The sequence below is a fragment of the Bufo gargarizans genome, chromosome 5 (assembly GCF_014858855.1).
Source record: "Bufo gargarizans isolate SCDJY-AF-19 chromosome 5, ASM1485885v1, whole genome shotgun sequence".
Classification (NCBI taxonomy): Eukaryota; Metazoa; Chordata; class Amphibia; order Anura; family Bufonidae; genus Bufo; species Bufo gargarizans.
This window is the reverse complement of record NC_058084.1, coordinates 326805605-326831896: the sequence shown is the minus strand read 5'-3', so window position 1 is coordinate 326831896 and position 26292 is coordinate 326805605. Positions and strand designations below refer to the sequence as shown.

Here is a 26292-nt window from a genome sequence, read left to right as displayed (position 1 = left end):
GGTCCGGTCAGTAGCTCTTCTTACTGTGTATGCTCTGGTTACCCTTAAACAGCCGTGACATTATAATCCACCAAAACCGTCCTTGTTGACATGGATCCGCTTTCTGACCTGGTTGACCGCATGCAGGGTCTTTCTTTGGAAGTAGCGGATCTCCGTCAATCTCTGACTCAGCTACAAGCATTGGGCTCTGCTCCGGCTCATGGAGTCTGTTGCGAGCCAAAGGTCTCACTTCCGGAAACGTTCTCCGGGGGCAGTGAGAATTTTGTTCGCTTCAGAGAGGCATGTAAACTCCATTTTTGTTTGTGTCCCCACTCCTCTGGTAATGAGGAACAGAGGGTGAGGATTGTCATCTCCCTGCTCAGAGGTAATGCTCAGACTTGGGCTTTTTCGCTGCCATCAGGGGATCCTTCCCTTCGATCCGTGGAAAGATTTTTTGTGGCCCTGGGGCAGATATATGATGACCCGGATCGTGTTGCTCTGGCAGAATCGAACTTACGTGTTCTATGCCAGAACAAACTGTCTGCGGAGCTTTATTGTTCTGAATTTCGGAGATGGGCAGCTGATTCAGGCTGGAATGATGCTGCACTCCGAAGTCAGTTCTGTCATGGTCTCTCAGAGGGTTTGAAAGATGCCTTTGCTTTCCATGAGAGACCAACGTCCTTGGAGTCTGCCATGTCATTAGCGGTACACCTTGACAGGCGTCTAAGGGAAAGAAACAAGACCTCTCCGTCCAGCCATTGTCAGTCTAGGGGCAATGGTGCGGACTCATTCAGTATGCAGGGGTCTCATCCTGTCTCGCTCCCCTCTGAGGAGGAGCCCATGCAGCTAGGCCGACTTGCCCCTGATAAAAGACGATTTAGTCCTCAGAATATGGTGTGTTTTTGTTGTGGGGGCATAGGTCATTTGGCAAATGTTTGTCCGTCTAGGAGATTCCTGACCTGTACTAAGAGCGATAATAAGAGAAAAACCTCAAGAGGTAGATCATCAAGTTCTGCTTCATCTGCTACTTTTGGCAAAGTTGATGTGGGAATTGATGCTTTTCCTTTGACTTGCAGTTCCCGTTTTCTCCTGTCTGCCAGGGTGGCGCTAGAGAGCAAAGTCATTCCTTGTGAGATTTTTGTCGATAGTGGAGCGGCCGTCAATCTTATTGACACTCAATTTGTAGCCTTGCATGGTTTTCAGGTTTGTACATTAGAAAAGGATATACCTGTTTTTGCTATTGACTCTGCCCCACTCTCGCAGAGATCTCTGAAAGGCATTGTTCACAATATCCGGCTAGCTGTAGGTGACACTCATGTGGAGGAGATATCTTGTTTTGTCCTTAACAGATTGCCTTCTCCTCTAGTTTTGGGGCTACCCTGGCTCACTAGACATAACCCCACTATTGATTGGCAAGGAAGGCAAATAAATGAGTGGAGTGACTTTTGTAGAGAGAATTGTCTCACAGCCACTCTTGCAGAGGTGTCTACTAAAACTCTGCCATCATTTCTCTCTGATTTCTCGGATGTGTTTTCCGAGAGCGGTGTTCAGGAGCTACCTCCTCACCGGGAGTTTGACTGTCCCATTAACCTCATTCCCGGCGCCAAGCTGCCAAAGGCACGCCTCTATAATCTCTCACAACCAGAAAGACTCGCAATGCGAACCTATATCTCCGAGAGTCTCGAGAAGGGGCATATTCGTCCCTCAAAGTCGCCTGTTGCCGCGGGTTTGTTTTTTTTGTTAAAAAAAAAGATGGCTCTCTGAGACCTTGCTTAGATTTTAGGGAGCTGAACCGTATCACGATTCGCGATCCCTATCCCCTTCCTCTGATCCCGGACCTCTTCAACCAAATTGTTGGGGCCAAGGTGTTTTCAAAATTGGATCTGAGAGGCGCGTACAACCTGGTCAGGGTCAGAGAGGGGGATGAATGGAAAACGGCCTTTAATACCCCTAACGGGCATTTCGAGAATCTCGTTATGCCTTTCGGCCTGATGAATGCTCCGGCCGTCTTTCAGCATTTTGTTAATAGTATTTTCTATCATTTAATGGGGAAATTTGTATTGGTGTATCTTGATCATATTTTGATTTTTTCCCCTGATGTTCAGACCCATCAGGATCATCTTTTTCAGGTCCTGCAGATATTGCGGGAAAATAAACTGTATGCCAAGCTGGAGAAATGTCTTTTTATGGTATCGGAGATTCAATTTCTGGGTTTTCTCCTCTCTGCTTCTGGTTTTCGCATGGATCCGGAGAAGGTCCGTGCTGTGCTGGAGTGGGAGCTTCCTGAAAATCGGAAGGCATTGATGCGCTTTCTGGGTTTTGCTAACTACTACAGAAAGTTCATTTTGAATTATTCCTCTATTGTCAAACCCCTTACTGACATGACAAAAAAGGGGACGGATTTTTCCTCTTGGTCGGAGGAGGCGCTTGCAGCCTTTTCTAAGATTAAAGAGAGTTTTGCGTCTGCTCCCATCTTGGTGCATCCCGATGTTTCCTTACCTTTTATTGTTGAGGTGGATGCTTCCGAGGTGGGTGTGGGTGCAGTTTTGTCCCAGGGCCCCTCTCCTGCCAAATGGCGACCTTGTGCCTTTTTCTCTAGAAAACTCTCCCCGGCAGAGAGAAACTATGATGTGGGAGATAGGGAGTTGTTGGCCATCAAGTTGGCTTTCGAGGAATGGCGCCATTGGTTGGAGGGGGCCAGGCACCCTATCACCGTTTTTACCGACCATAAGAATCTGGCGTACTTGGAGTCGGCCAGGCGTATGAATCCGAGACAGGCCAGATGGTCTCTGTTCTTCTCCAGATTCAATTTTGTTGATACTTTCCGCCCTGGGATCAAGAATGTGAAGGCTGATGCTCTCTCTCGCTGTTTTCCGGGAGGAGGAAACTCCGAGGACCCGGGTCCCATTTTGGCGGAGGGGGTAGTTGTTTCTGCTCTATATTCCGATTTGGAGGCCGAGGTCCAGGCTGCCCAGTCTGAGGCACCTGCCCGTTGTCCCTCCGGGAAGTTGTTCGTGCCTCCTGAGCTACGTCACAAACTCTTTAAGGAACATCATGATACGGTTCTTGCTGGTCACCCCGGGAGTAGAGCCACGGTAGATCTCATTGCTCGGAGATTTTGGTGGCCGGCTCTTCGTAAGTCTGTGGAGGGTTTTGTGGCGGCTTGTGAGACGTGCGCTCGCGCTAAGGTCCCTCGTTCACGACCTTCAGGTTCCCTTCTCCCGTTTCCCATACCTTCCCGTCCTTGGACACACCTGTCCATGGACTTTATCACGGATCTTCCTCGTTCCTCGGGGAAGTCGGTGATCCTGGTGGTCGTGGACCGTTTTAGCAAGATGGCTCATTTCGTTCCTTTCCCTGGTTTACCCAATGCTAAAACGTTGGCGCAAGCTTTTGTCGATCATATTGTTAAATTGCACGGCATTCCCTCTGAGATTGTTTCCGATAGAGGCACGCAGTTTGTGTCCAGGTTCTGGAAGGCTTTCTGTTCTCGCCTGGGGGTTCGGCTGTCCTTCTCTTCTGCTTTTCACCCGCAGTCGAATGGTCAGACTGAGCGCCTCAATCAGAATCTGGAGACATATTTGCGCTGTTTTGTGGCAGAGAACCAGGAGGATTGGTGTTCATTTCTCCCTCTTGCTGAGTTTGCTTTGAACAACCGTCGTCAGGAATCTTCTGATAAGTCACCATTTTTTGGTGCATATGGGTTCCATCCGCAGTTTGGGACATTCTCGGGAGGGGCTCTTTCTGGTTTACCTGAGGAGGAGAGATTTTCCTCGTCTTTGTCTACCATTTGGCAAAAGATTCAGAGTAATCTCAGAAAGATGAGTGAGAAGTATAAGCGTGTGGCTGATAAGAGACGTGTGCCTGGTCCGGACCTGAATGTGGGTGATCTGGTGTGGTTGTCTACAAGAAATATTAAACTGAAGGTTCCCTCCTGGAAATTGGGTCCCAAGTTTATTGGGCCTTATAAAATTTTGTCAGTCATCAATCCTGTTGCCTTCCGCCTTGATCTTCCACAGGTTTGGAAGATACATAATGTATTTCACAGATCTCTCTTAAAACCATATGTCCAGCCCACGGTACCCTCCTCTTTGCCTTCTCCTCCGATTTTGGTTGATGGCAATCTGGAGTTTGAGGTTTCCAGAATTGTGGACTCTCGCATTGTCCGCGGTTCTCTTCAGTACCTCGTTCATTGGAAGGGTTATGGTCCTGAGGAGAGGATGTGGGTTCCGATGTCGGACATTAAAGCCACTCGCCTTATCAGGGCATTTCATAGGGCTCATCCTGGGAAGGTGGGTCCTGGGTGTCCGGAGTCCACCCGTAGAGGGGGGGGGGGGGTACTGTCACTACCAGAGCTTTGAGACGTTCTCACAGCTCTGTGTCTCCACCCCTGTGATGATGTCACTTAGAGTTTGGAGGTGTTCTCACTGTTCTGTTTCTCCGCCCCTGTGATGAGGTCTTTACTCCCAGCTGTCTCTCCTGCCTTTGATTTCCCTGCCTTTAAATCACCCCTCCTCCTATTGCAGGGCGTGGATTATATTTCTCTTTTCAGTTGTAGCTCTGCCTTGAGTATCTTCACTTCTTTAGCTACTAGTTCTCTGGACCTGTGTTCTGCTGCTGCAAGCACTCCGGATATTGCCAGCGGCCCTCGGATCCGTCTTCTCTGCGGCTGCAGCTCCATCAGCTAAGTGTGCAGACTTTGTTGTGTACCTGGTGATTTCCTGACTGGATCTGAGGTGGCCACGGTTCCCTCCATATTCTGAGCAGGGCATCGGTGGCCGTGCCCCTTCCACTATTGTAGGGGTTACAGGGCTCATCAGTCTAAGGTACGTGGGCATGCCTCGTTCCACCATTTGGATCCGGGCATGTGCTTTAGCAGCATAGGGAGAGTGTTGAGGGTCTGACAGGGGTCACCCTTTCAGTTCCCTAGTTTGGGGTCCGGTCAGTAGCTCTTCTTACTGTGTATGCTCTGGTTACCCTTAAACAGCCGTGACAGAAGCTTTCTCTCGTCTGCCCAGTTATCAGAGCGTGCATATTAAGCCCAGCTTAACGCTGTTGGCGTCTGTTCCCCCTCCCATTGAATCAGTTTTCTTTTTAACAGAGCAAACCCCAGGAAGTGGAGAAGGGAAAATGATATAATCTTTATCAGTATACACAAAGGATTTCAAAAAGAGTAGAGAAAAAGTAAAGTCCTGCTCAAATTCTGCTATGAAATATGAAATCTGTGCTGTGATTAGTTACTATGGACAGGTTTCATGAATCTGCCCCCGTGTACAGGTTAGTTTAAAGTTTTCACAAAAAGTTTGCATAGGCATTTTTCTTTTTATGAATTGATTTAGAAATGTGCCACTTAAACCATTCTTTATTAAAGGAAATGAAATTATGTGCAAATACACTACGTGCAGAATTATTAGGCGAATGAGTATTTTGACCACATCATCCTCTTTATTCATGTTGTCTTACTCCAAGCTGTATAGGCTCGAAAGCCTACTACCAATTAAGCATATTAGGTGATGTGCATCTCTGTAATGAGAAGGGGTGTGGTCTAATGACATCAACACCCTATATCAGGTGTGCATAATTATTAGGCAACTTCCTTTCCTTTGAAAAAATGGGTCAAAAGAAGGACTTGACAGGCTCAGAAAAGTCAAAAATAGTGAGATATCTTGCAGAGGGATGCAGCACTCTTAAAATTGCAAAGCTTCTGAAGCGTGATCATCGAACAATCAAGCGTTTCATTCAAAATAGTCAACAGGGTCGCAAGAAGCGTGTGGAAAAACCATGGCGCAAAATAACTGCCCATGAACTGAGAAAAGTCAAGCGTGCAGCTGCCAAGATGCCACTTGCCACCAGTTTGGCCATATTTCAGAGCTGCAACATCACTGGAGTGCCCAAAAGCACAAGGTGTGCAATACTTAGACATGGCCAAGGTAAGAAAGGCTGAAAGACGACCACCACTGAACAAGACACACAAGCTGAAACGTCAAGACTGGGCCAAGAAATATCTCAAGACTGATTTTTCTAAGGTTTTATGGACTGATGAAATGAGAGTGAGTCTTGATGGGCCATATGGCTGGATTGGTAAAGGGCAGAGAGCTCCAGTCCGACTCAGACGCCAGCAAGGTGGAGGTGGAGTACTGGTTTGGGCTGGTATCATCAAAGATGAGCTTGTGGGGCCTTTTTGGGTTGAGGATGGAGTCAAGCTCAACTCCCAGTCCTACTGCCAGTTTCTGGAAGACACCTTCTTCAAGCAGTGGTACAGGAAGAAGTCTGCAAGGTAAGAAAAACATGATTTTCATGCAGGACAATGCTCCATCACACGCGTCCAAGTACTCCACAACGTGGCTGGCAAGAAAGGGTATAAAAGAAGAAAATCTAATGACATGGCCTCCTTGTTCACCTGATCTGAACCCCATTGAGAACCTGTGGTCCATCATCAAATGTGAGATTTACAAGGAGGGAAAACAGTACACCTCTCTGAACAGTGTCTGGGAGGCTGTGGTTGCTGCTGCACGCAATGTTGATGGTGAACAGATCAAAACACTGACAGAATCCATGGATGGCAGGCTTTTGAGTGTCCTTGCAAAGAAAGGTGGCTATATTGGTCACTGATTTGTTTTTGTTTTGTTTTTGAATGTCAGAAATGTATATTTGTGAATGTTGAGATGTTATATTGGTTTCACTGGTAAAAATAAATAATTGAAATGGGTATATATTTGTTTTTTGCTAAGTTGCCTAATAATTATGTACAGTAATAGTCACCTGCACACACAGATATCCCCCTAAAATAGCTAAAACTAAAAACAAACTAAAAACTACTTCCACAAATATTCAGCTTTGATATTAATGAGTTTTTTGGGTTCATTGAGAACATGGTTGTTGTTCAATAATAAAATTAATCCTCAAAAATACAACTTGCCTAATAATTCTGCACTCCCTGTACAGTGACTCTTTAAACCTGTTCACAAAGGGGCGGATTTAAGATTGATATATATATATATATATATATATATACTGTGTGTGTGTATATATATATATATATATATATATATATATATACAGTCCTGATCAAAAGTTTATAACCACTTGATAAATGGCAAAAAATCATATTTAGCATGGCTGGATCTTAACAAGGTTCCAAGTAGAGCTTCAACATGCAACAAGAAGAAATGGGAGTGAGACAAAACATTTTTTGAGCATTCAATTTAATGAAAACAACGAATTAACTGAAACAGGCTGTTTTTCAGCTGATCAAAAGTTTCGGACCACATGCCTTTAAAAGGCCAAATCTGCAAATATGTGGATTCATTGTCATTTTCTGTCAGGTAGTCACACGTTGTGATGGCAAAGTAAAAAAAACTCTCCCTTTTTGAACGTGGTCGGGTTGTTGAACTGCATAAGCAGGGTCTCTCACAGCGCTAAATGATCCTGAGGGTTATGGAACAAAAAAAGTCAAGTAGAAGACCCAAAAAAATGTCATCAGCACTGAGCCGGAGGATCCAATTGGCTGTCTGTCAAGACACTGGACGATCCTTGACCCAAATTAAGGCCTTTACTGGTGCTGACTGCAGCCCCATAACCATCAGACGGCATCTGAGACTGAAGGGCTTCAAAAACAAAAAACGTCTTCAAAGACCTCGTCTCCTTGAACGCCACAGAACTGCTTGTTTGGACTTTGCAAGAGAGCACCAAACATGGGACATTCAAAGGTGGAAGAAAGTTTTATTCTCTGATGAGAAAAAATTTAACCTTGATGGTCCTGATGGTTTCCAACGTTACTGGCATGACAAGCAGATCCCACCTGAGATGTTTTCTACGCGCCACAGTGGAGGGGGCGCCATAATGGTCTGGAGTGCTTTTTCCTTCAGTGGAACAATGGAGTTTCAGGAAGTGCAGGGGCGTCAAACGGCCGCTGGCTATGTCCAGATGTTGCAGAGAGCATTCCTCATGACTGAGGACCCTCGTCTGTGTTGTAACGACTGGGTTTTTCAACAGGACAACGCTACAGTACACTATGCCTGTAGGACAAGAGACTTCTTCCAGGAGAATAACATCACTCTTTTGGCCCATCCTGCGTGTTCCCCTGATCTAAATCCAATTGAGAACCTTTGGGGATGGATGGCAAGGGAAGTTTACAAAAATGGACAACAGTTCCAGACAGTAGATGGCCTTTGTGCGGCCGTCTTCACCACTTGGAGAAATGTTCCCACTCACCTCATGGAAACGCTTGCATCAAGCATGCCGAAACAAATTTTTTAAGTGATAAACAATAACGGCGGAGCTACTCAATACTGAGTTCATGTTTGGAAGTTGGATTTCTGTTTTGGGGGTTTTTTTTTTTTTTTTTTTTTTGGAGGAGTGGTCCTAAACTTTTGATCAGCTGAAAAACAGCCTGTTTCAGTTTATTCGTTGTTTTCATTAAATTGAATGCTCAAAAAATGTTTTGTCTCACTCCCATTTCTTCTTGTTGTATGTTGAAGCTCTACTTGGAACCTTGTTAAGATCCAGCCATGCTAAATATGATTTTATTGCCAATTTTCAAGTGGTCTTAAACTTTTGATCAGGACTGTGTGTGTGTGTGTGTGTGTGTGTGTGTATATGTATGTATGTGTATATATATATATATATATATATATATAGATATATAAAATTCCTCAAGATACAATGGCCTCAGGATACAATATTTTCAACATACAATGGTCTTTTCTGACCCATCGTAAGTTTAAACCAGACTCAACATACAATGCCTCAGACTCAGATCCAACCAATCAAGGACACTTCTCCGGTATAATAGCTGCATTAGATGCTATTTAACAGCTATTCCTGACTATGATATGTAAGGACTTGTTTTATCTCTCTTAGGCTACTTTCACATTAGCGTTTTTGCTGGATCCGGCAGGGTTCAGCAAAAAGCTTCCCTACTGATAATACAACCAACTGCATCTGTTAAGAACTCCATTAAAAGTCAATGGGGGACGAATTTGTTTTCTATTGTGTCAGAGAAAACGGATCCGTCACCATTGGCGGTCATGCTGGATCCGTCTTGCTCCACATCCCAGGACGGAAAGAAAACCGCAACATGCTGCGGTTTGCTCTCTGGTCTGAGAATGGAACGGAATGTATTTTGGAGCACTCCGTTCTGTTCAGTTACATTTTGTCTCTATTGACAATGAATGGGGACAAAACGGAAGCATTTTTTTTTCCGGTATTGAGACCCTATGATGGATCTCAGTACTGGAAAATATTAAACGCTAGCGTGAAAGTAGCCTTAGTTATCTGCTTATTTTTCTTAAATCTTTATATTCTCTTATGTTGGATGACATTTTGGGGCTTTGGAACCAATTACTCAACTTGCAACGGTTTCAACATACAGTGGTCGTCCTGGAACCAATTAATATTGTATCTTGAGGGACTACTGTATGTATATATGTGTATATATATATATATATATATATATATCTCGTGATGCAGTGATAGGCCTCATATATGAGGAGGGAAGATATGTGTCTCCTAGAATGGTGCAGGAAACCTATTAGAGGAGATGTATGGTATGATTTGCTGTGTTTTCCCCACGATTACCTGGCCTTAGATGAGGCCAGGTGCGATGATCACTTGGGGATAAAGCAATCCTCAGAGTGGGAGACTGAGGAGGGGATTAAGAAGGAAGCCTGCAGAGGTTCTTTGTGGTTCCAGCCAGGAAGGCTGGGCGGCCACAAGGCTGAGGAAGCCTGAGTCGGGGCGACATAGCGACGCCTGAAAAAGAGAGGGATTGCATGGTCAGAGTCAGGAGGACTGCTGGACCATATCCCCCCCCCAAAGGTATTTCGCTGCTTCTTCCAGGAGGACTGGTGGGTTGCACTGGTCACAGCTAGGAGGCTGTGACACCAAAGCCAAATACTGCAGTGTGAACACTGTCCTAGAAGTGAGTTAGGGAGCCCCTTGTATAGTGAGTGCCTAGCCGGGCAAGGGTTTATTGTTTGGTGTTGATGTAACACATTGTGAGGTGAAGTTGCGACTTCATTGTGCCAAGTGATGCCAAACTTGGAAGTGTGATGTGCTGTGTGACAAATAAAGCAACGTTTGAGCTTGAAAACCCCCTGTTTGATGAGAAGTCTGTCATTGCTGACCCCTGAGGGAGAGAGCGATCCCTTACAATATATATATATATATATATATATATATATATATATATATATATATATATATTGTATATTATGTAATAATATATACAAATATAATTAATATCTTTTTCTTCTTTTTCAGGATCACATACAGACACTAGACCGAGAAGTAAATGCATTTGTGGATTATTTGTTTGGCCCAAGGGGTAAGTAAGCTGAAAATAAATTGGCATTTAAGGAGGACCTGTAAGCTCTCCTGTCATGTCTGTCATCGCAACAACTTGCACTCTCATAATAACAAATCTAAGCATATATTCTTATGAATCTATGATATGCCATTCCTTTTTTATTTCTACTAGAAGCTACTAATGAATTGCTAGCAGTTTGCAATGAAGGTCCAGACGGGTGTTACCAGTTGGGGGGGGGGGGGGGGTGTGTCCCTGCACTGGAACTATCCAATAAGTGCTGCCAGTGTCAGACTGCAACACGCTCGACTAGTAACACCTATCTGGATCTTCATTGCAAACTGCTATTAAGAGGACCTATGATCTCTAGCAAGTACATATGTATTTTACTGCAGAAAATATTATTCCCATTTTGCTAAATATGTGCCATAAGCATAAGTAAAAAAATAAATAAAAATTTAACCCCTGGGTCCTGTATGCAAATGACCCACAGGAGTCAGGTCAGAACTTCCTGGAGAGCTGCTTCCCACAAACAAGCACTCCCTACAACATTAAAGAGATTGTCCGAGTTCAGGGCTGACCCCGGATATAAGCCCCCCTTCATTCCTTTACCATGTAGGAGTGGAGCATTGGAGCATTGGAGCATTTCCTTGGATTCTCACAGCTAATGATATCATTATTTTACGTATATTGTACAATTTGGCTAATAGAAGTGATCAGTCCTCCATATTCATGCCCTTGTGAGCATATAGTGATGGACTGCTGTAATTGTAGCTACACAGCAGCCAATTTTCATGAATATAGTGGACTGATAACTACATCTGCATTATTGTTTGATTTCTCCTATTACTCAATATTTTTTGGGGCCATTTGGGCTTATAGGAGAGTGGGTCCCTCAGAAGAGTATAATCATGCAGCGAGCCCAGCAGAGGAGAGGATAGGAGTGATAGTAGCAAGTATGGTGGTTGTAGTTAATATGCACTCTGGGCCATGCAGTGATGTGCCCCTTTAGGGTTGGTTCTCAGGTTCTTCTGCCTGATGGTGTTTTGCGGTGCCCTTTATGGTGATGAATTGTGAGGTGCAAGGCAGGGTCTCCTGTAGCAGTGGAGGCAATGATGAGGCAGGTTTTGCAGTTCTTTACTGAAGATTCAAGTTCAGGTACATCAGTTATAGTTCTCAGCATCCATGGACTCGCAGTTCTTACACAAATGCAATTTCCACAGTTCTTACGGGTTACATGGCTGCAGTAATAGTTAATAGGCAAATATGTCTCTTTAAGACTATTTTCCTCACACTGCACTTCTACCTTAAGCATAAACATCCTGAACATCCCCAATGTCAAACTAATCTCTGCACCTTTTTCACAGGTTGCCATAAACACAGTTTATGTTACTACAGGTTTCCTTAGCAGGTTGTAGTATGGCGTGCATTTCAGGATTCTGCCCTTTAGTTTTGTCCAGAGCCAGAAGCCTTTCTCTTTCTGAACGATATCTGCTATGGAGTCTATAAGCTTCTGCTTAAGCAGTTTATCTCCACAGGGCTTCTACTCGCACCTCCTTTTGGCACTGGTATGCGTCCCAAAAATATCCCTGCATCTAGACTTATCACTATCCAGACGTCCACTGTGTCTACAGTCGTGGCAAAAAGTTTTGAGAATCACATAAATATTGGAAAAGTTGCTGCTTAAGTTTTTATAATAGCAATTTTCATATACACCAGAATGTTATGAAGAGTGATTAGATGAATTGCGTAGTCCTTCTTTGCCATGAAAATTTACTTAATCACCAAAAAACTTTCCACTGCATTTCATTGCTGTCATTAAAGGACCTTCTGAGATACTTTCAGTAATCGTCTTGTTAACTCAGGTGAGAATGTTGACGAGCACAAGGCTGGAGATCATTATGTCAGGCTGATTGGGTTAAAATGGCACACTTGACCTGTTAAAAGGAGGGTGATGCTTGAAATCATTGTTCTTCCATTCTTAACCATGGTGACCTGCAAAGAAACGCGTGCAGCCATCATTGCGTTGCATAAAAATGGCTTCACAGGCAAGGATATTGTGGCTACTAAGATTGCACCTCAATCAACAATTTATAGGATCATCAAGAACTTCAAGGAAAGAGGTTCAATTCTTGTTAAGAAGGCTTCAGGGCGTCCAAGAAAGTCCAGCAAGCGCCAGGATCGTCTCCTAAAGAGGATTCAGCTGCGGGCACGGAGTGCCACCAGTGCAGAGCTTGCTCAGGAATGGCAGCAGGCAGGTGTGAGCGCATCTGCACGCACAGTGAGGCGAAAACTTTTGGAAGATGGCCTGGTGTCAAGAATGGCAGCAAAGAAGCCACTTCTCTCCCAAAATCGGGGACATATTGATCTTCTGCAGAAAATATGGTGAATGGACTGCTTAGGACTGGGGCAAAGTAATATTCTCAGATGAAGCCTCTTTCCGATTGTTTGGGGCATCAGGAAAAAGGCTTGTCCGGAGAAGAAAAGGTGAGCGCTACCATCAGTCCTGTGTCATGCCAACAGTAAAGCATTGTGAGACCATTCATGTGTGGGGTTGCTTCTCATCCAAGGGAGTGGGCTCACTCACAATTATGCCCAAAAATACAGCCATGAATAAAGAATGGTACCAAAACACCCTCCAACAGCAACTTCTTCCAACAATCCAACAACAGTTTGGTGAAGAACAATGCATTTTCCAGCACGATGGAGCACCGTGCCATAAGGCAAAAGTGATAATCAAGTGGCTCGGGACCAAAACGTTGACATTTTGGGTCCATGGCCTGGAAACTCCCCAGATCTTAATCCCATTGAAGAACTTGTGGTCAATCCTCAAGAGCCGGGTGGACAAACAAAAACCCACTAATTCTGACAAACTCTAAGAAGTGATTATGAAAGAATGGGTTGCTATCAGTCAGGAATTGGCCAAGAAGTTGATTGAGAGCATGCCCAGTCGAATCGCAGAGGTCCTGAAAAAGAAGGGCCAACACTGCAAATACTGACTCTTTGCATAAATGTCACGTAATTGTCAATAAAAGCCTTTGAAATGTATGAAGTGCGTGTAATTATATTTCACTACATCACAGAAACAACTGAAACAAAGATCTAAAAGCAGTAAACTATGTGAAAACTAATATTTGTGTCATTCTCAAAACATTCGGCCACGACTGTACAATTAATCTATTATCCACACACACTCTCTCTGCCTCTAGACTGTTCTAACTCTTCCTCCCTATGGGTAGAGGTATACAGCCCCACCTAGTGGCTGGTAATTGCATCCTATTAACTGTTATCTACCTTTTTAGTCAGAAAATGCATATGCAATCTTTTTACAGCGTATGTATCAAAATTGTAGGGGAACCACTGCTGTAGCAGAGGGACACTGCATTCAGGTGACAGATCTGCTCCAAGTATTTCAGCGAGGAATATTACCTCTCCATCAATGTATTTATCTTTATTAGAAGTAATATAAATATTTTTTTAATTATCTGTTTCTAATTGTACTATGACTGTTTACTTCAGATAAGTATTTTACATGTAAGGCTACTTTCACACTTGTGCTTGATCGGATCCGTCCTGAACGGATCCGATCATATTAATGCAGACGGAGGCACCGTTCAGTACGGATCCGTCTGCATTAATAACTTAGAAAAAGTGTGAAAGCAGCCTGAGCGGATCCGTTCAGACTTTCAATGTAAAGTCAATGGGGGACGGATCCGCTTGAAGATTGAGCCATAGGGTGACATCTTCAAGCGGATCCGTTCCCATTGACTTACATTGTAAGTCTAAACGGATCCGCTCGCCTCCGCACGGCCAGGCGGACAGCTGAACGCTGCAAGCAGCGTTCAGCTGTCCGCCTGTCCGTGCGGAGGCGAGCGGAGCGGAGGCTGAACGCCGCCAGACTGATGCAGTCTGAGCGGATCCGCTCCATTCAGACTGCATCAGGGCTGGACGGAGGCGTTTGGGTCCGCTCGTGAGCTCCTTCAAACGGAGCTCACGAACGGACCCATGAACGCTAGTGTGAAAGTAGCCTAAGAATAGAAACACAATTTAGTGCTTATAGCTTTCTATCACTGTAAGTATATTAGAGTCTCATTATCTCCTGTATCTTTCCAGATCCCAGGGTTAGAGGATGGTTTATGCTGGACTCCTACCTTCCCACATTTTCTTTGACCATCCTCTACTTCCTTTCTATATGGTTGGGGACCAAATATATGAAGAACAGACCACCATTCTCTCTCAGGGGTCACTTAATTGTTTACAATTTAGCAGTCACTTTGCTGTCCTTGTACATGTTGATAGAGGTAAGTGGCTAGCCTATTTTGCATCACTTAATTTCCTTATTGTAAAAATGAGTGGAATTTGTCGAGTTTCAGGAGTAAAAATTCTGACGATTAGATTATGTAAATTACCTAAAGGCAATTGATATGTCCATCTTCTGACCACATTGTGTAGGAGGCCATCCGTATTAAAAGCATGAATGTTCTCTCTTGCTGTTAGTACAGTGGTTGCACATGAGCACTCGTAACTGCCTGGTTTACATAAATAGTTTTTTAAATTTTAGATTCACCTAGAAGACTAGAGGTAGCCTGGGAAAAGGGTTCAAGATGAAGCAAAATTGTGCATACAAATATATAGTTCTGTATGTATTTATATTTTAGGTAATTGGCATGGGGAAGGGGGGGGGGGGGGCACCGTTTCAGTTTTCACCTCAGGCAGCAGAAAGGCTAAGTGCACCCCTGGATAAGGGTGACAAAAGGTAAAAAGTGCTTGTTTTGTACAATGATCTGGCCATCTTATCACAATAGTGGAGTAGATATAAAGATACATGAGCCAGTTACCAGCCAATATCTGTAGTGCTTCTCAGGGCATAGGGTGTGGTAGATAGTGTTTGATGGTGGATGAGGTTCAGAAAAATCATGTTGAAGGGGGGAGAGTTATGGGAAGAGTTCGATTAGGGGGTTCGATAGGCCATCCTAAACAGATGTGTTTTTAGGTAGTGCCTAAAACTGTGGATGTTGTGAATGAACCTAATTGCTTGGGGTAGGACTTTCCAGAGAACTGGTGCAGCTCAGGAGAGAGAGGTTTGGATTATGGTGGATCTTAGTTGTAAATTATTTGCAGATCGTACAGCATGGGTAGGGTGGTAGACAGAAATGAGAGGACATGTAGCGGGGTGTAGCACTGTGGATAGCTTTGTGGGTGAGAATGACCAGTTGGCTAGTAACACATTTGCAGTGAATAGTTTATTTGCTTCCTAAATGTAGTCTTGTTATGGCGGCATTCCGTACCTGTCGCCACTCTGTTCCTCCCAGTGGGCACGGCTGTTGGTCTGGTCAGCTTTGCCCTTCTGGGTTCTGGCAGCTGAGACCCACTGGCCACCCAATCCTGCTTCCCGATGGGCTTTGCCTACAGAGTAACTTTGCTATTCCTCCCATGCAAGAATGTCTTACTTTGTGCATAGGATGCGCGTTCACGCCCTCTCGGTTTCTTATTAGCTAGTATGTGCACGTCCTCATCTTCCCAGCCAAACGCACCTTCCCCTTCAGGAAATTTATCAGTTGGTTCTAGTTTGCTACTGTCCTGCAAAGGTGTGCTGTATCTAGGTTCATCAGCCTGCGTACCGACTTCTGCCTGTTTCCTGGATTTGAGCCTATGCTGCATGACTTGACCTCTGCCTGATCTCTGTTATGACCCTGAGCCGCCTGCCTTGACCTCAGACGCTATTGGATCACACAAACTCTGCCTGTCCTTAACTACGGTGTCTCTTGACCACTGTGGGTCAGCAGTCACTTGAACAAAGACTGCAGTGGAGTCTTGATTTATTTTATTTTTTTTCTTCTTCCATATCATAGCATTTAATGTTTTTGCGAAGGTGGAGTCTAAGGTGCCAGACTTTCTTTGCCTATTCTTAAAATGTAAATCTAGTACCAGATATAACAGTTGTGACAACCATTCTCATCTTCATGAAAACTGCCTCTTGGCATTACTGTTCACTATATTTGGTGCTCAGTGGTATCAAAAGCAAATCAACAGATTCGGAGTGTATAATAGTCACTTTGTAAGACCCCGATGTTTATGCTTTCAGGACCCCTTTCTTAATATGGCATGACGAGTCTTTAGGTGTAGCGTTTTTTTTTATGTTGTGGACCTTCAAGATGCTATTACACGTGCTGAGCTGTGGTACCCGCATGTGGTTCACCTGCGTTTGCCGCACTGCATCTGTAATTAATGATTTGAAGCCGATTGAGCCAGGTCCGTTCGACATCAGACACTTTGTAACATTCAGGATTTCAGGCTCGGGTTCACACGGTAATTTATGTGTGCTAGAGTTATGCTGAGATGAATTTTCCAAATATCTTACTGTGTCTTTGTGACAAAACAGCGTGAACAGCAAACTAGACAAAATGGACTTCATTTTTATGTTGTGTACAGATTTCTCATTTAAATAGTTTGAACATTTTTTGCACAATGATGTGACCTCTGGGTCGGTTTTAATTCAATAATCTTTTGTCCAGAAAACACATAGAGCATTCTGTACTAGCAATTTCCACCAAGATAGGAAATGAATGCAGATGAAAAGAGAAGCATGTACTAATCCATTTGCAAAGTAGACAAAGACCCACTTAAAAGTGTCCATTCAATAAATCTATTTCATAGCTAATGTGAGGAAAATGTTACTAATGAGACTCCTAACTGCTGTTAAAACAGAACTCCAGGACCCCATTCCTTTTACTAAAGATTCATGCATATCTCTCATCCATGTGTCCCTTCTGAAAATTATAGAACATGTCCTATTTTGGTCTGTATAGTCATTTGTAGCAATGGGGGTGAGAATAATGCGGATTAGAATAACTGAGACCGTTTAGTGGGATTTTTGATGTAATTTACTCATACAACAGTTACCATAGGTTTATATATCAAAACAACACACAGAAGGTATCAGTATTTTGTGGATCTGTGGGTTGCAGACCACAATATATAGATAAAATTATGTGCTTGAGGCCTTAAAGCGGTTTGCCCATTTCATACATCGGTGGCATATCGTTAGGATACGCTACCAATGTCTGATAGGTGCTGGTCCCAGAGGTGAGACCCAAATCTGTCTCTAGAATGGAGCCCTCAAAGTTGAAGAGAGTGGACTTCGCCTGTGTGGCATCACTCCATTAATTTCTATGGGAGTGCCAAAAATAGCAGAGCACTGGCTAGGCTATTTCAGTCAGCTCCATAGAAGTGAATAGAGCAGTGGATGCACTTGCGCGGTGAGGAGTTAAAGGGTTAGTCCTATCTCGTACATAGGTGGCATATTGCTAGGGTATGCCACCAGTCAGATCGGGACCCACACCTATCTCCAGAACGAGTCCCCCAAAGTTAAGGAGAGCATATCCCGTGTGCGAGTTTGCTCTCCATTCACTTATATGGGAGTTCTGAAAATAGCTGAGCGAGCACGCTCAGCTATTTCCGAAACTCCCATAGAAGTGAATGAAGAGCAAACCACAAATGCACGCCACCTCTCTATTCACCTCTGTGGGAGTTCCGTAAATAGCCGAGCTAATGCACTCTGCTTCACTTTGGGGGTCCCTTTCTGGAGATAGGAGCAGATCTCATAGCTGTGACCACACTTACCTGACATTGGTGGCATAGCCAAACAATAGGTAGCGTTAGATGAAAATACACTTTAATAAGAGCTGATGGCAGTGCATCTTGGGAGATGTAGGTGCTCGATTGTCTCGTGTGACAAGTTGCTGCTGCTCACAGAATTTGACCGAATAATGAGTAAAATAAGCAAAAAAAGGTGTAAATTACACTGGATACCAATTAATTGTATTTTTTTGTTACTATGGGGCAGAGTTGAACTGCTGCTGTCCCCATTTACAGATCACTGACCAGGCAGGGTACTAAATCTCCTTAAAGTGATCAGTCCTGTACGGAGACTTACTGGAAGTGCTCCACGGTACGAAAACTTATTGGCAATGCTCCATGGGAAATGAATATGCGAAGAGGTATCTCCCAAGAAAGAGAACCATCTCACCAGTGCCACCTATTTGAAGTGGCTCCCTATGAGTTAAGATCTGACTTTCAAAAAAGCCTTGTCAAAACCCATTGCTTGTTGGAAAGTCAGATCTTGACTGGCGCTGGCGAGATGGTTCTCTTTCTTGGAGATACCTCTTTGCATATCACAGATAAATGGTAACAGTTACTAGAGATCTCTCTCTCTCATTATATATATATATATATATATATATATATATATATATATATATATATATAAAGGATCCCTGTGACATCAGGCACAGGGACCAGGCTATCAGCCCATTAATTCATATGGTGTGGGCCAGAAGTGATTGAGTGCTCAGACCCAGTCAGGTCCCAGTGTCAGCACCCGAACCAGTGACTGTTAGTTACAGTGATACCTATGCTTGTCCACTCGCTGGTGGAGGAGGGACTGTACATATACATCAGTTATGGAAAATGGCGCTCTGCAAACGGCTGTATATTCGTGAAGCATGGTTAGGTAGGGGTGTATCAGACACATGTGACATAATACAATATCATATTACATGACATACATGTATTGCACATACAGTATATTTATCCCAGACTTTTTATATCCTAGAACTTCATTATTTTGAGTTCACGTTACCGATTTAAATAAATTAGTCCCCCTTGGCCAGACCTGTAAAGGGAAGCTTACTTACCTGCTCCTGGCGCTGGCTCCCCGCTCCTTCTTCTCCTGGCCAGTGATGCTCTGCTGGGCTCCCTCGCTGCAAATATCCAGTTTGATATCACTTCAGCCAATCACTGGCTGTGTCAGCGACCAGTTCTCCTTGCGTCATGTGACCATTTGTTATGGCGTAAGGGGAACCGGTCACCACCATAACCAGTGATTTGGCTGCAGGTGAAGTCAAACCGGATGTTTACAGCAAGGGAGTCCAGCAGAGCATTGCTGGCCAGGAGAAGGAGCGGGGAGACAGATAAGTAAGCTTCCCTTTACAGGTCCGGCCAAGTGGGGAGGTTTGCTAAAACCCCTTGAATCTTCCACAACCACTATAATATCAGTTCATCTGCAGGACCCCAAGTTCACCTTCTTTGCAGTTGAAAAGAAATGGTCCTGCCGTTATTTGCTTAGCTAAGTACATGGTTCATCTCACTAAGTTCTGTGCCAGGCTGGAAGCCATAGCTAGTTACAAAGGTATGAGAGCTGGGCGAGCTGCCATAGGTAGTATTCATTTACTCTTACATCAGTGATTTCTCTGGTACAAATGGTGACATTCAAGGTCAATGCAGGTCAGCGGGGAGAATATGAGATGTGCTAACTGATTTCCAGCAGGAAGGGGCCATGCAGAGTGATACGTATAATACAAGGACATTTACAGAGCATTCCTCTATAAACCCCGAGTCATTCCTTTCATAAAACCCAGAGCTTCTCTAAGGGGTGAATCCAGAAGTGCCTCATAAGAATGTTTTTTTCTACATGGAGTTTAATTGTATCCCACATAACCTCATAAATCACTGATGTGGAAGGTCCATCATATACCTGAAAAGGGGCAAGAACAACTACACTCAATAGTCAAATCCTATTTTCTATACAGCAGTTTTTTCTTCTTTTAACAAACTGTTTTACCATGTAGGATAGGAGCATTGGAGCATTTCTTGCTCCGTTGCTCCCCCTTGCCTTCTACTGCATCGAGCAGCGCAATGCTGTTTGTTGTGATTCCGTGACGTACTGGGCTTCACAACACTATGCTAGGTGGAGGCGATACTCGAGTCTAAAACCGCCCAGAACAGCACTATAAACCGCCCACTTGAGCAGGTGACATCACTGGGCTCCCTGCTAGGTGGAAGTCTCTGCCTAGCATAGTGTTGTGAAGCCCGGTACGTAGCTAAAGGCTCATGGGCCCTGGTGCAAGAGTTCAGCTTAAGCCCCCCCCCCCCTTCCCTCAGTGCTTTGTGGCCAGAAAAGTACATAGCCTTCGTGCTGCCTGAGACAAAAATTGAAATGGCACCGATCCCCCGCCATATTATTGACCTAACCTCTTCCCTCCAGCCAGAGTGTAACTTGACCATCAAGCACTTTCTATAATATTGGGGTCTTTTTAGGTGGCACAAGTGTCTTTGGGCCTCCTCAGGCTCCGGGGCCCGGTAACAACTGCTACCTCTGCACCCCTTATAGCTATGCCCCTGAGTCCAACTCCCGGTACCTCTGCTGGTCAGCTGATGCCAGGGGCCGCAGAACACCCCAACCAGGCACAGCTCCACACACTGCGCAAGTCTTTTTGCCTGGTTACTGCAGCTTTTGCTCATTCACTTGTATGGGGCTGTGCTGCACTACACAGTGTATGGAGCTTTGTTGTCTTCTGATGTTTTGTGGCCTCTTGTAAGGAATCTGTTGTCGTCTGCTAATTGACAACTAGAGACTGCTGTTTTACACCTTGAGGAATGGTGCTGCACTTCCACTACTTACCACTGGATGCTGCTGGTTGCCCTGTTACTTGCCCTTACTCACAAAGGCCAATATTGTGTGGAATGGGAACCATTTTGCTTCCTGTTTGGGACTATTTCAGTCCATGCAGTTTAGGCCTTATGCACACGACCGTTTTTTTTTTTTTTTAAGGTCCGCAAAAACGGGGTCCGTAGGTCCGTGACCGTTTTTTCGTCCGTGGGTCTTCCTTGTTTTTTGGAGGATCCACGGACATGAAAATTGAAAAAAAAATCTAAGTCAAGTTTGCCATTGAAATGATAGGAAAAAACAGACACGGATCACGGACGCAGATGACAATCTTGTGTGCATCCGTGATTTTTCACGGACCCATTGACTTGAATGGGTCCGTGAACCGTTGGCCGTGAAAAAAATAGGACAGGTCCTATTTTTTTCACAGCCAGGAAACACGGATCACGGATGCGGCTGCCAAACGGTGCATTTTCCGATTTTTCCACGGACCCATTGAAAGTCAATGGGTCCACGAAAAAAAAACGGAGAATGGCACAACGGCCACGGATGCACACAACGGTCGTGTGCATGAGGCCTTATGCAAACATTGCTTGAGTATTTTAACTTTTTCCAGCCTCCTGCCCCCTGAGAACTTTACCAGACAGTTCTTACTCCTTGTTGGACTTTTACTTTACCTTACCTCCTGGTCTAACAGTTCCGTTGAGGACATCTACAATCAGTTCTCCACCGTGCTCAGCTCATTCCTTCTGCCTTCTATTCTAGCAGTGTTCACCAGTATTGTAATAGCCCTGGCGATCTGATATTGATTACCTATTTTAAGGATTGGTTATCAATATTAGTTTGAGACAAGCATGTCCTGTGTGGAACTCACGCTCCGTGTGTGAGCATGATTTACTGTTATGGACTCTGCTCATTTCACAGGAGCACACAACATTGTAATGGTTTATAATGCCGTTAGTCTCTGCATGAACTTATTTCTACAGTCATACTGATATAATGCTGGCAGTATAATTTAGTAGATACAGGTCATGCAGAGACGCACAGCATTATAAATCATTACAAAGCCGTGTGCTCCTGTGAAATGAACAGTGTCATAACAGGATATCACGCTTACACACTCGTCTGAAACAGGCCTTAAAGTGAACCTGTCATCAACTTTATGCTGACCTCACTGAAGGTAGCATAAAATAGTGACAGAAATGATGATCCCAGCGGTGTGTCACTTATGAGCTAAAAGTAAGTGGTTGCTGAGAACCAGCATCATAATCATTGCAGCACAGGCCTTGAAAAGAGTCAAATCTACCTGAGAAGAGTCCTGGTTATTCCTAATCTCCTGCTCTCCCCGACCATCTGCTGATGATTGGCAGTTCTCTTCTAGAAAGAAAGGGAGAAAACTATGTAGAAGACTGTCAGTCATCAGCAGGTGGGCAGGAGAGCAGGAATCCATGAATAACCAGGACTCTTCTCAGTTGGTCGTGACTCTTTTCCAGGTCCGTTCTGCAATGATTATGATGTTGGTTCTCGGCAACCACTTAGTTTTAACTTATAAATGACAGACTGCTAAAATCAACTAACCTATCTCTGCTTTATGCTGCCGTTAGTATGGGCAGCATAAAGTTGATGACGGGTTCCCTTTAAAGTTCTGGAAAATCCCTTTGAGACTGAAGCCATGCCATGGCTTTTTTTCTTGACAAGAGAAATTCATGCATTATTTACAAGCATTTTTGGGGATGGCATCTTATAGTTACACAAGTTTTTACTTGTATTTTTTTTACTTTTTTTTTTTCTATAGAGAAGTCCACGGGAAAAATGCAGAACCCAGAGCATTAAACAATTTGAAATAACCCTCAAGGGACCAAAACATGCATCTTAGGCCAGTTTCACACGAACAATACGGATTGTGTCAGGATCTGTTCAGGAAAAAACTGATGGTTTTGCACCCAAGTTCAGTTAGTCTTGTATGCAATTGCGTTCAGTGTTTCAGTTTTTTCCACGCGGGTGCAATCAGTTTTTGAAGAATTACAAACTACATCTCCTAGCAACCATCAGTAAAAAACTCATTGCAATCTGTTTTTCACACAAGCCCCATTCACTTCTATGGAGTCAGAGCTGCATGAAAAACGCACAATATAGAACATGCTGAGATTTTTCCTGAACGCAGAAATGATGCGTGAAAAACAAAGCTCATGTGCATAGACTCATTGAAATTAATGGGTGAGGATTCAGTGCGGGCGCTATGTGTTTGCTTCACGCATCGCACCTGGACAGAAAACTCACTCGTGTGAAAGAGGCCTTAGGCTTATTTCACATGAGTGATACGGAAGGAGTTAGGATCTGTTCACTGAAAAACTGAAGTTCCATCAGTTTTGTCTGCGATTGTGTTCAGTATTTCAGTTTTTAACTAGTGTGAAGAAAAACAATCTACATCTCCTAGTAACCATCAAACACATTGTATCTGGATGCTTTTTGTTTTTCACACAAGCCCCATTCATTTCTACGGAGCCAGAGTTGTGTGGAAAAAAAAAAATCTAAATATAGAAAACACTAAAGCGGTAAAAAAATATATTTTTTTTTAAAGAAAAGTGTGTACACTGTCTGGACTTGCAGAATATAAGGAGTTGTCATGTCCATGCTAATCATGGCCCTGTGCAGAATCCATAATTAGGATATGCCCTTGTGAATACTGGTGGTAGTAGTCCGGTGCTGGGTGAAGAGTGGCCAAAGCCTCACATGTGTTTTACACATTTTTCAAAGAAATCAACTGGCAGTAGTACTTTATTTTCATACAGAGTCTTATATTACAAGCCGCTTGTGCGTTTGAAGCCTTCTAGAGAATTGACTAAAGATACTGTTACTCCAGGCCGAGAGACAGAAAAGGATTGGCTTGATTCTTCTTACACCCAGCAGCAGCCCTCAGTGCTACATGCAGAGCATGAACAAGTTCTGTGCCGCGGTCTCATAGTCTGGCTGTTTCTAGGAGTAATGCTATGTGTGCCAAAGGTCAGATGCCCATGAATACAGGGATAAATGCCAGCTTAGGCACAGACTGTTTCCTCTCAATGAAGAGGGAAGAACTATTTTTATAGCATGCAAATGTTATCTCTGTATTCAGGACGTTTTATAGTAGTGGGACTGTAACTAGAATTTAAAGGGGTCGTGCCATAATGAGGAGCAGACTTTGCTTGAGCAGTCATATAGGAGCATCCAGATGATATTGCGAGATATCAGAAAGCCACCACCATGGATTTCTCCGCCATTAAAAGGAACCTGTATAGTGTTATCTGTGTGTAGTTATATTGCCATACCAAGGCTTCCAACAACACAAGAGAGCAGTTATACAGACGCTCTAAAAATGATGATATTTATTTCCTAATGTTATGCTTCAATATATAGTAAAACAGAGAACGGAACGGAAAACAGTATCAGCATATTGTGCTTGCTTTAGAGGCCAGTGTGAAGACTGGAATATATTTTTTTTTAAACACAAAACTATATTTAAACAAAATATTTTAAAACTAAAAATATTTTTATAATAAAAAAACATTTAATGACTCCTTTTCTGACAATACATCCCTATTACGAGAGAGCCTCGTCATACTGTACTTGCTGTACTCTTACCAGAAAGTGATAGCTATTGTCCTTTTTATTTAAAAAAACCTCCCCCGTATCACACTGTAGTCTCCCGATGATTAAAATTAGAGATTACTATGGAACATAACGCAATTCTATAACTGAATGCCTTTAGAGGCATTCCGTTATCCATTCTGTCATAATAGAAGTCTATGGGCCGCAAAACGGATCCGTCCTGTTTCCGTTATGCAGGGGAGTCTTCTCCTGCATAACGGAAACGAGACGGATCCATTTTGCAGCCCATAGCCTTCTATTATAATGGAATGCCTCTAAAGGCATTCCGTCATAGAATTGTGTTATGGTCCATGGTAACGGAATCCATAACGCAATTCACATTTTACCAGTAAACGAAGCATGAACAAATTTCATAACCTGAAATTCACTCATCGCTAATTAAAATGTTTCTTCCCATCATTAACAAATAGTGATGAGCGAAGTATTGGAAAATTCGATTCGGCTGCTTCGCCAAATTTTACCAAAAAATTAGCTTTGTGACAAATCACAGTACCTAGTCCCGAAGCGCATTTCTTTTGTAAGTAGTGGGTCCAATGACGGGGAACGGCGATTGTACCAATCATTGTACCCCTCAGATGTCGCGTTCAAAGCTGATTTCGGCATCTGACATCAATATTACAGTGTAAAATAATATACAGACGTCGGGACAGACAGACAAACTCATTTTCATAATATAAGAGACTAGCAGAAGGACCCGGCTTCACACAGGTATCTTTGATTTCATGTTTTTGTGTGTTGTAAAAAGATATCAACAGTATCCCCCATAACAGTGACCTCTACAGTACTCACCGCTTTAACAATGACCTCCAGAGTGGCCGCCCCTTTAACATTGACCTCCACAGTGGCCGCTTCTTTAACATTGACCTCCTCAGTGCCTGCTTCTTTAACAGTGACTTCCACAGTGCCCACCCCCTTAACAGTGACCTCCACAGTGCCTGCCCCTTTAACAGTGACCTCCGCAGTGCCTGCCCCTTTAACAGTGACCTCCGCAGTGACTGCCCCTAACATCAGGATCTCCAACAGTGACCTTCATAGTGGCCACCCCTTTAACAGTGACCTCCACAGTGCCCGCCCCTTTAACAGTGAACTCCACAGAACCTGTCAGTTTAATAGTGGCCCCTGCCCCCCATGAATTTAGCAGTGTAGTTGTAACGTCATTCGTCATATGACTGAATATTTAAGGACCTGCGAACTGCTAAAACCTGTGATCAGTTGTTATGGCAACCTGGAGTAGGACTGCAAGCTTATATTGGCTGATAAGTGACGTGTGACCATGTAAATGGCATTTCGGATTTAAGTGAAAGGCTTGCTGGCTTGTATTGGCTATATGCGGGTGATTTTTTGGGAATATCTCAGGAACGGTACGTCCTACCTGAGAGCTGAGACCCGGTCTAAAACCTCCCCGTACACCTGATGTACCTGTGTGCCAAATTTGTTGAAGATCGGTCCAGTCGTTTGGTCGCGCATAAAGAACATCTAGACAGACGGACAGAAATTTTTACAATATAAGAGATAAAGTAATAGGGACATTTTGTTGGACACCTTTATGTGAAAGATGCTGTTTTTTTTTTTCTCTGTGCTTTGCAATATAATTTATTAGCTAAAGAGTATGCTTACATAATTCTAAAAATCTATATGTACTTAATTTATTTCAATTTTTTTTACAGCTCGTTCTTTCAACATGGGAAGGTGGCTATAACATACAATGCCAGAACCTGGACAGTGCAGGTGAAGCAGATGTGCGGGTAAGGCATGACATTTTGTCTTCCGTGTGCTTTCCGCATTCGTATATCCATTCCGCAAAGGATTAAACATGCGGACCATGGACCTATTGAAGTCAATTGCTCCACAAAAATAAAATGCAGACGCAACCTAGACAATATCTGTATTTTGTGGACCATAAAATATATAT

General features: G+C 43.7%; 1 protein-coding gene across 1 annotated transcript in view; it reads left to right on the top strand.

Annotated features, from left to right (window-relative positions):
* Positions 1–26292, top strand: part of ELOVL2 (ELOVL fatty acid elongase 2) — a 107221-nt gene that overhangs the window by 65722 nt on the left and 15207 nt on the right. The window contains exons 2-4 of the mRNA XM_044294352.1: positions 10243–10306; positions 14399–14586; positions 26048–26125. Of these exons, the coding sequence (XP_044150287.1) occupies positions 10243–10306; positions 14399–14586; positions 26048–26125 (330 nt within the window). The remainder of the gene's footprint in view (positions 1–10242; positions 10307–14398; positions 14587–26047; positions 26126–26292) is intronic.